Raw genomic sequence first — 9,283 nt, forward strand, 5'->3', positions numbered from 1 at the left:
AACTAAAAAATTCACCAACTAAACAGGACTTATTAGATAGATAGATAGATAGATAGATAGATAGATAGATGTAGAGGTAGAGGTAGAGGTAGAGGTAGAGATTTTTTACGCTTATATAAGAAAAAAAGAATAAACTGATAACTGAGCATGAAAAAAAACATAAACGCCCGAAAAAAAAGGAACGAGATCAACCAAGATACATACAAGAAAAAACTAGAAAAAGAGAGAGAAAATATAGTGACAGGATCGATCATGATATACATGGCAGAGTATTGTTCGTTTAGCTGAAAAGTCATGGCAGAAAGTATTGTTCGCTGATTTGTTATAGAGAAAAACACTACTGAATGGCAGACAGATTCGGCTGATAAAACAAACAAGTAGAAAAAAACTGAAAAAATGTATCGCCCAACAACATATATAGGAAAAAATTTGGAAACCTAAGGTCTTGGCCAATATATCTTGGAATTTGACTCTATATTGCGCTAGACGCGAACAATTTAAACTTGTACCTGCGCAGGTTATATAAATCTGAATAGAACTCTATTATCTGGGTAGTTAGAGGGAGACGAGAAAAAAATAGTTGGAAAGAAATTTTATCATTAGGAAAATTCTTGAAACCTAAGGTCTTAGCCAATACATCTTGGAATTTGACTCTATATTGCGCTAGAAGTGAACTATTCAAACTCGTACGTGCATAGGTTATATAAGTATGAACGGAACTCTATTATCCAGGTAGTTATAAGGAGACGGATCAAAAAATAGGTGAAGAGAAATTTTATCTTCTTAATATTAGGTTTACAATTTAGGATGGATAAAGCGATAAAAAGAACAAAGAAATAATCGTGAGAAGCAAATCATACATGAAGGAAGGTTCCCTAGCTATACGGCTATACATGGGCATTCTTTGCTGATAGCTTTTAATTTAAGCTATTAAAAGGACGATGGCTTCCAATCAAAAGTTCAAAGCGATATAAATGATAAATTAGGTTCTAGATGCGACGGTGCATTCTGACCATCAATCAATACCCAAGAAACGAGCAAGACAAGCACCGTTAGCAATGTGATCGTAATGTTACACGGCAAATGTTACCAATTAGTTGTCGATGAGCGGGAGATAAGGTTGGTGAGGAAGACAACAAATGGGTAGGTTTAAGAGGCGACAATGCATTGTGATATGGTGGCGAAGTCCTGATATGACATTGTTCACTAAAGAGAGAAAAGATTTAGGTCTAAGTTAAATCTCTCAAATTAATGACATCGTTTTCATGCGACAGTTTTGTAAGGACGGTTTTCACTAACCGTAATAGGAATGCTTTTAACCATGAGTCAAATCATCACTGGAGAATGGAGATGGTGTCAAGACTCCTCAGTAACTTTGGTGTTTCTTCTTCTCGTTTGGGATTCATGGCACGCTTGAGATGCATTTCTCGCTTGGAGACGCATTTCTAGTCTTACTCTGATCTGATAAGGCCATATTTTCTTATTGAAGGTGACATGAGTTTTGTATCCGTAAGTTACATAAGTCCAGCACGCCTAACTTGTCTACTTGGAACAACAATGTGGATAGGTTTTTTTTTTTTGAGATTTCATTTATTTAGGTAAAATAATAAATGATCCTGTCTCTACATTTATATATGCAGCGAAATGAAAATTTCATAGTCTATAGTTTACTTGGTCAAAGTTAAAGAGTAAACTTTAAGCCACTTTAACTTATCTGTGTGGTTTACTAAATTAACGTTTTTATATGAGTTTAGCTGAACTTTTAGACAACAATAACATGTGCTACCTATTTAGAGTCTCAATAGCTAAAATAGTTTAAAGTTTAGTAACTAAACTTTAGACCATACAATCTAAAGATGATCTTAGCCTCATAAGCATGAACACTATTCGCTGTCCCACGGGCCACGGAGGCAGAGGCATATTCGTCCCTGCATTCCATCCTCCAACCTCATGTAATCCTCCAAGATTTTACATCACATCAATCTTGCGGCACATACCTGAAGTATTAAATATAAATGAAAATAAAATCTAATTATACAGTTTAGCTGTAATTTATGAGACGAATTTTTTAAACCTAGTTAGTTTATAATTAGATAATAATTACTAAATACAAACAAAAATACTATAATACTCAAAATCCAAAATTTTTGATAACTGAACAAGTCATTATTTGAGCAATTTCCTAAATCCTATCAGTCTTGACTCCAGTCCTTGACCACGCGACTCTGAAACCTCGTGGTCGTGGAGGTGGAACCCAGGCCCGCGCAGGCGCGCAGCCAGCCCATCGTGGCACCTACCCGCCGGCAGCCCCTCCTTACAACTACCCGTTGCGACGCCCCACCGAGGCGGAGGGGGGGAAAAACGTGCTCTCATTCTCATACCGTCGCCTCCAATGCGGCGTCTCGCTCTCCTCCTCCTGCCTCTCCTCCTCGCCGCCGGCGCCACCACGGCGTCGGCGGAGCTCGCGACCCCTCCCGCCGCCTCTCCTACTCCTCCTCCATCTCCCCCAACGCCTCCCCCTCCTCCGCCTCCGCGTCCGCCGACCCTCGCCGAGCTCCTCCCGAAGTACGGCCTGCCCCCGGGCATCTTCCCCTCGACCGTCACCGCCTTCTCGCTCGCTAGCAACGGCAGCCTCACCGTCGACCTCGCGGGCCCCTGCTACGTCCACTTCGAGTACCTCACCTACTTTGACGCCCACATCACGGGGGTGCTCCGCTACGGCTCCCTCTCCGACCTCCAGGGCGTCCAGGTCCGCCGCTTCCTCATCTGGTACAACGTGGTCCGCATCAAGGTCGACCTGCCCCCGCCGCCGCGCTACGTCTACATCGACATCGGGTGGATCACGCGCAAGCTCCCCGCCGACGACTTCGAGTCGCTCCACGCCTGCGAGGACTCCAAGAGGTGCCGCCTGTCCTCCGCGCTCGCCGTCGCCGCCAAATGGTTCCAGGTACCTGACCTACCCGAGTTCTTCTTCAGCAACCTGACTGCGTCGAACCATTTCGTTGTCTGTGCTTATCGGATATTATCAGTATGTTGGCAAATCTATCCCATCCAGGATGGGAAAATGAGTCGACGACAAGTATCCAGTGAGTTTTGATTTCTTATCTGCGTTTTGTTTTGTCAAACCCGTGGATTCGAGTGAAGTTATCCTAGGAGGATGTGGCCTAATGGGAGTGGTAGTTTCGTACGGGGCTCGTGTTCTTTCTAGATGCTTACTCATAGTTTGATGTTGATGGTGGTTGGTTTTGACATTTCTGTAGACTGGATGTAGCGTGGTTGTGAAGGGAAAACAAGCTGAGGATTTCAAAAAAGGATTTCTTATTGTGGATAGAATTGACATGGCAATTAAAGGGACGGCACGTGACTGTTAAATAATATGCACGACTTAATCGCGTGGAGGTTCTTTAGAGGGTCCTAAATATAGTTTATCATTCAAATTTTTTAAAATGTTGACTTTGTGTTTGGAGAGTAATACATGTCAGTTTTTAGAACTTTGGTATTGAGAGGATCAGTGTAGTTACTGTTTACTGTGCTGGTGAAAAATGTCAGAGGATTGGTGTATAACTTGATTTGAGATCATTGTTTGCGGCATTGCCCTATTACTGAACAAGAGGTTGTGCTGGTAGTATCACACTATTACTAAAAGAAGACACTCTACCTATACTCAAGTGATTTCTTGATTGGTAGTACTTATGGATTTCTATGCTTATGGTTGCTGAAATTTACTTTGGTATGAGTTCTCTTTTTGAACAGTAGTCCAGCCCTGTTGTTTAGTTTTTACTGATAGTTCATATGCAGCACTGGATTTGATGTGCACTTGCTTGCTCAACAATTGTCAAATTATATAAATTAATTTGGTTTTTAAATCTCTCCAGTGATAAACTAGAAATACAGAATATTTGAGAATTAGTCATGAAGGGGGCACAGCAAGGGGTCAATCAAATTGAACTTGATTTATTGATTTGTGGTATTCTGTAATATTGGCTGAAGGTAATAGAAATTATTGTTGCTTAGAGCGATCAATATGAATTGAGATCTTTGTTTGGTCATTTACTATCAGGATAAATGATCCCATCCATGGGAAAATTGCTACTCCCTCCGTCCCCGAAAGAATCAATTCCTAGGATCCGTGTCAGTCAAACTTTTTAAAGTTTGACTAACTTTATGAAAAGAGTAACAACATCTATAATATAAAATACACATTATATGAAAATATATTCTATGATGAATCTAATAATACTAATTTGATACTATAAATCTTAGCATTTTTTTCTAGAAATTTGGTCAAAGTTTAAAAAGTTTGACTTGACAACTCTAGAAATTGACTCTATCGTGGACGGAGGGAGTACTAGTTAAATAGATTGTTTTGGGAATCTGACCGGTCACCATCGACATTAAATTCCTTTTGAAATGATGCATGTGACCTGTAGACATGATGTTATGGCATGATTTTCAGTATGTATGCAATTGATGTGCTTGGATGTATGTCACCATCCAACTGAGAAGATGACCTTTCTCCAGCACCAAGTTCGATATGGTATTTGGCCCCTATGTTAGTTCGCTTGATCTAAATACTGTGTTGGACCTTGCAGGACTTCTTTGCCCAATTTTTTTAGGGGATGGGGAAGGCCTACGATTTGACAACAGCATTGGATGAGGTAATATAGCATTTTGGTTATGAAGATTTGCATCACCTGTTATCTTCCATTTTTATATTGCTAATAAACCGTCATCTACGGTTTACAAATAATCTATGGCAGTTTTAGTTGTTTATACAATTGTATAGTTCTAGTGTTCACGTTAGTGTTCTGATAATGCCACCTCTAGCAGTGTGAGGTTTTGTTGGGGTGGTGTTGGAATAACAGAACTTACTACCTAGTAATTTTTTTATCCACAGTTTGGTTCAGATTGGTCATATTTTACACATCTTTGCCTTGTTGCTGGTGTCAAGAGCAGCTAACGCACAGAGCAGTGAGATGTGTCTTGCAAACAAAACTTGAGCCTTTAAAATACAAGAGTTGTGGTCAGATGTTCCATTGATTGCCTCTTTGCCCACTTCTTGATGCAGACATGTATCGACAACTATCTTTTTATACTCGAAAGCGTCAGATAACTCATTATCTTATCAACTAATGCCATGCGTTTTCTATGTTTATTTATATGCCTCCAAACTTGGTCTCCAGTTACTCTACTAACCCTTTTTCTTGCAACTTCCTGTAGTTCCCTGCCTTCGACGCCCTAAAAGGATTGTATGAACCTTGAACGAGCTGGAACACTGCCATTTGTTACTCTCTACACGCAATGCAGCTAATCAAGCTGTTGTCCCATTTGTACATTTGTCAACGTTTGATTGCCACATGATCTTGTGGATTGTGCGTCTATTCCTTCTATCAACATGTTGAGAACAGGTAGCAAATATGAAATTGCTTGTTTCATCACAATGAAACGATCGTTCAGCAGTAAATAAAGATGGGGAAACGAAGTTTGCAATTGCAATTGCAATTTCTGCACAAGCCTTGGTTACTGCAACGGAACTCAATTTGATAACCATGACAATACATTTACCTTGGTTACTGCAAGTCTGCAATGGAACTCAATTTTACAAGCCTTGGTTTCAGCACAAGTATACGAATACCTGAGGAAACTGCACAGTGAATTGACACTTCGAATCTAGTAGTAATACATTTACCCAGCACTTGTCCAGAAGTTCTAGCGCCCTAGCACCTAGAAGGAAAATGAATATCCAATTTTTTACATAATTTCAGTGATGTTACATGTTAATTACAGTCCACACATACAGACACGAGTTTTGGTTTTACACTAGTGTTGCCCAAAGCACAACATTACCTAAATCCCAGGGTAGCTAAGAGATTTTACCAACATTGTCAATAAATAACACCCATACGGTGGTAGAACTACGAACAAAGCATAATCTATGTAGAGTTAGGTGGGCGAGGGTCCCTGAACACTGAGGAAGAACCACCAGATGCGGCTGGGGAAGGTGATGAGGCTACATAGTTACTTCCTGGCAAGGGTGCTGAATAAAGGGCAGGAGGTTGTCCTTGGTGTATATTTGTGGCGAAGCGTGATGGACTTGCCGTAGAGAATGTTGCCGGACTCCTTGGAGTGTGGCCCTGAAACATTAGATGTGGTTCTTTAGCCAAACTGAGAGTACTAAAAAGAACCGAACAAAGAAAGTCAGAAATGGTATATAAGCAAGCTAGGCAGCATTTAAAGAATCGTCTTTATTTACTACTTAAGTTATCAGCTGATTTGGGAACCAACCTAACAAAGAAAGTCAGAAATCGTATATAAGCAAACTGGGCAGCATTGAAAGAATCATCTTTATTTATACTTAAGTTATCAGCTGATTTTGAAGTCTCACTCTTGCAATTTGGTACCATTTAAACACTTGCCAAAACATGTACAGCAAGACTATTGAATGAGCATTCGAGCAGCTAACCTGTAGAGAACCAAACGGTGACCTTGCAAAAGAGGCTGTTGAAGGAGAGAGACTATGGAAGTGATGCAAGGGGCGTCCAGGAGTGCCCTGGTTGGAACCAGCATCTGAATCGCCAGCAACATCACCAAAATTGACATCAACAGTCATTCTAGGGGCCAACCTAGAAACAGAACTTCCATCTGTTGCATTTTCTGATGGCTGAGGCATGGCAGCACGTAATGAACTACGCCTTCGGATTTCTTCTTCTGCATTTAAGACCTATTCAAACAGCCAAAACAATGGTATTTAGTACCCTGACGATGAAGTTGAGTCAGAATAAAAGAGAGCAGCAAACCAACCAAATAAGAAATAACAGTGCATGCATATGCTACTATTTATTCCTTCTAAATAATGGGATGAGGGACAAAATGACAAGTATAATATTTATTCGAATATAGGATATACTTCCTCAGGTCACAAATATAAGTCCATCTAGGTCCTCCCTAAGTCAGTTCTGTGCTACTATCTATAACAATAATAATTAAAATGAAATCAGTTATATATTGAGAAAGTTTTTTTTCCATATCTGTGAACAGGGCCAATCATGCACACAGTTAATTGAAATGTCCAATCATGCTGTGAAGCACCTGGATGCAATGGCATATGCGATCCAATGATTAAAAACTGACCAGACTATTATAACCTATACTCATACATCATACAGACTAATTTATCTTTGCAAGTTTCATTTCCAACGGGTATATATGCAACTCATCATAATTTGCAGGAAATTTTTCCTACCACTAATTGCTATTCGCTAAGCTCCAGAACAATACAGGGTGAGCTATGCTTCATGGGGGTCAACTGATATTTGGAACTGAAAGGTTATTATTGTTTCATTAATTCCATTCAACCAAACTGGTCATCACTCAAAGACTGGGTGCCATCTGACATAGCCCAGTACTTATTCAGCTTACGAATATGCAGCAAATACTCAATTTGTTCTAAACTATAACCACACACAAATCAACAAGAATATAAATAATGACACAAATAGATACCTGCTTCAGCATCTGCACAAGGCCATGCTTCTTTTTATTTAGAACATCCAGCTTTTCATTAAGCTTTCTCTTCTTCTCGTCAATTCCATCAGGATAACTCACCTGAAATAAATGTAGAACAATGGTTGTTTCAATAAAACCACGTAGATAGATAGTGCTTGCAACATAACAAGAACAAAGCACAAAGGTCAAATGTTTAGACACATATTCAGATGCAAGCAATATGCAGCCTTACTCAGTTCTACTGATCTACTCAAGTACTTATGCCTTCAAAAAGCACCAGAGAAAGCCTCCACCTCCAAGTAATACGGCAGCCTTAATTGGAATAAGTTTGTGTTCACTAGCAATCAAGTATTCCAAGTTCCAAACAGAATTTGAATAAGCTTGTGTTCAGTAGCAATCAAGTATTCCATGTTCCTAACAGAAGAACATAATCTCTTCTGGGCAACTACAAAGTTTAGTGCTGATTAATCTATCTCAGAAAAGCTTCATTCTTCACTGCAAGATGGAGATAGCTGCTGCCAATTTGTATCTACTTTCAGACCACATTATTGTCATCAGTTTGTTCGAGGAACCTAACTCTTCCTCACATCCATAAATATCCTCCTACAATCCTAGGAACTGTGATACTTAATTTCTTTCCGACTTGCAACATAGTCTCAGTATCTACACAGTTCCCCAAATTCCGATCACTACTAACAGTTAGCAGTGGCACAGATCCATAGCAATTGCACACGGATACTGATCATCAAACAACAAACTGATAGCGAAGTGGTAGTGAATAATTCGGACGGCCCTCACCTCCTCCTGGTTGGGGTCAACACCTTCACTTTCACCCTGACCTTCTTCAGCATCGCCATTACCATCCCCCTCAACAACTACCTCCCCCGCATCTTCCATGTCCGCGTCCTCCACCGCCCCCTCCTCCTGCTCCTCCTCTTCCTCCTCCTGCTGCTGCTGCTGCTCCTGTTGCTGTTGCTCCGCCTCCCCATTCCCCTGTTCCTCCTGATGTGGCTGATGTCCCTGGTCCTGGTCCTGGTCCTGGTGCACCTGCCCCTGCTGCTCTTCTCCCCCGTTGTCCGCTTCCTCCTCATCCGGTGCCTCCCGCTCGGGTTCCGCGGCGCCACGACCGCCATTCAGATCCGAGGATGACGGGGACACCTGCCGCGGCGGCGTCCCGGCGAGGCGCGCGACGGCGCGGGAGCGGTTGCGCAGGAGGCGGCGGAACCGCTTCGCGTCCAGTGCCGGCCGCGGCACCTCCCACCGGCGCGGGGCAGGGGCGCCGCTGTCGGTACCGCCAATGTGGAGGTTGCCGCGGTACATCGAGATCGCCACCATCCTCCTACAAGATCCCTCCCCGCGCCGACCGCCGCGGCGACGTAGGGTTTGGTGGGTCCTGCTCCGGCGCGGCCTGCGGCGGGCCGTGGGTTTTGTCGCGGACACGGGTGGACCGTTTGGGTGAGGTGGACTTTTCGCGTTTTCTGTGGTGCGGCCTGCGGCGGCCGTGGGTTGGCGACTCGGCTGTCGGTCATTCTCATTCGGGCCGGCGTTTCACAGACGCTGACCATTGTGTTCACGTTGCGCTGGGGCAGATTGTTGGGCCTGCTAGGTCTGGTAAGCGTGGGAGCCCATGGACTGATCTTTACCACTAGATAACCCATGGGCCTAAATTATAAGAGAAGGCTTTTCAAGCTTGATTTAAAAATTTTACTTTATTTGCCTTCATCTTCTCTTCTCTTCTCTTCTTAAAAAAGTGCTTTTTTTTTCGTATCGCTTTATT

The 9,283-nt window shown here is 42.2% G+C and overlaps 2 protein-coding genes across 2 annotated transcripts; one reads left to right on the plus strand and one right to left on the minus strand.

Annotated features, from left to right (window-relative positions):
• LOC8054139 lies at nt 2,321-5,502 on the plus strand. The gene is made up of 3 exons (XM_002464008.2): nt 2,321-2,947; nt 4,593-4,658; nt 5,221-5,502. The coding sequence occupies exons 1-2, from the start codon at nt 2,393-2,395 to the stop codon at nt 4,614-4,616; spliced, it is 579 nt and encodes a 192-aa protein (XP_002464053.1). The 5' UTR covers nt 2,321-2,392; the 3' UTR covers nt 4,617-4,658; nt 5,221-5,502.
• On the minus strand, nt 5,637-9,191 carry LOC8062963 (histone H3.v1). The gene is made up of 4 exons (XM_002466592.2): nt 8,305-9,191; nt 7,504-7,605; nt 6,464-6,721; nt 5,637-6,134 (listed from the first exon to the last, which is right to left on the minus strand). The coding sequence occupies exons 1-4, from the start codon at nt 8,839-8,841 to the stop codon at nt 5,934-5,936; spliced, it is 1,098 nt and encodes a 365-aa protein (XP_002466637.1). The 5' UTR covers nt 8,842-9,191; the 3' UTR covers nt 5,637-5,933.

Source organism: Sorghum bicolor, chromosome 1 (genome assembly GCF_000003195.3).
Source record: "Sorghum bicolor cultivar BTx623 chromosome 1, Sorghum_bicolor_NCBIv3, whole genome shotgun sequence".
Classification (NCBI taxonomy): Eukaryota; Viridiplantae; Streptophyta; class Magnoliopsida; order Poales; family Poaceae; genus Sorghum; species Sorghum bicolor.

What these genes read in the sequence shown, in the direction of transcription:
- LOC8062963 (XM_002466592.2), bottom strand. Translation starts at nt 8,841, where the DNA reads ATGGTGGCGATCTCGATGTACCGCGGCAACCTCCACATTGGCGGTACC. An exon ending in TTGACCCCAACCAGGAGGAG is followed by an intron (nt 7,606 to 8,304) that starts GTGAGGGCCGTC and finishes CATTTATTTCAG; the next exon opens with GTGAGTTATCCTGATGGAAT. An exon ending in TTGTGCAGATGCTGAAGCAG is followed by an intron (nt 6,722 to 7,503) that starts GTATCTATTTGT and finishes CTGTTTGAATAG; the next exon opens with GTCTTAAATGCAGAAGAAGA.
- LOC8054139 (XM_002464008.2), top strand. Translation starts at nt 2,393, where the DNA reads ATGCGGCGTCTCGCTCTCCTCCTCCTGCCTCTCCTCCTCGCCGCCGGC. An exon ending in TCGCCGCCAAATGGTTCCAG is followed by an intron (nt 2,948 to 4,592) that starts GTACCTGACCTA and finishes TGGACCTTGCAG; the next exon opens with GACTTCTTTGCCCAATTTTT.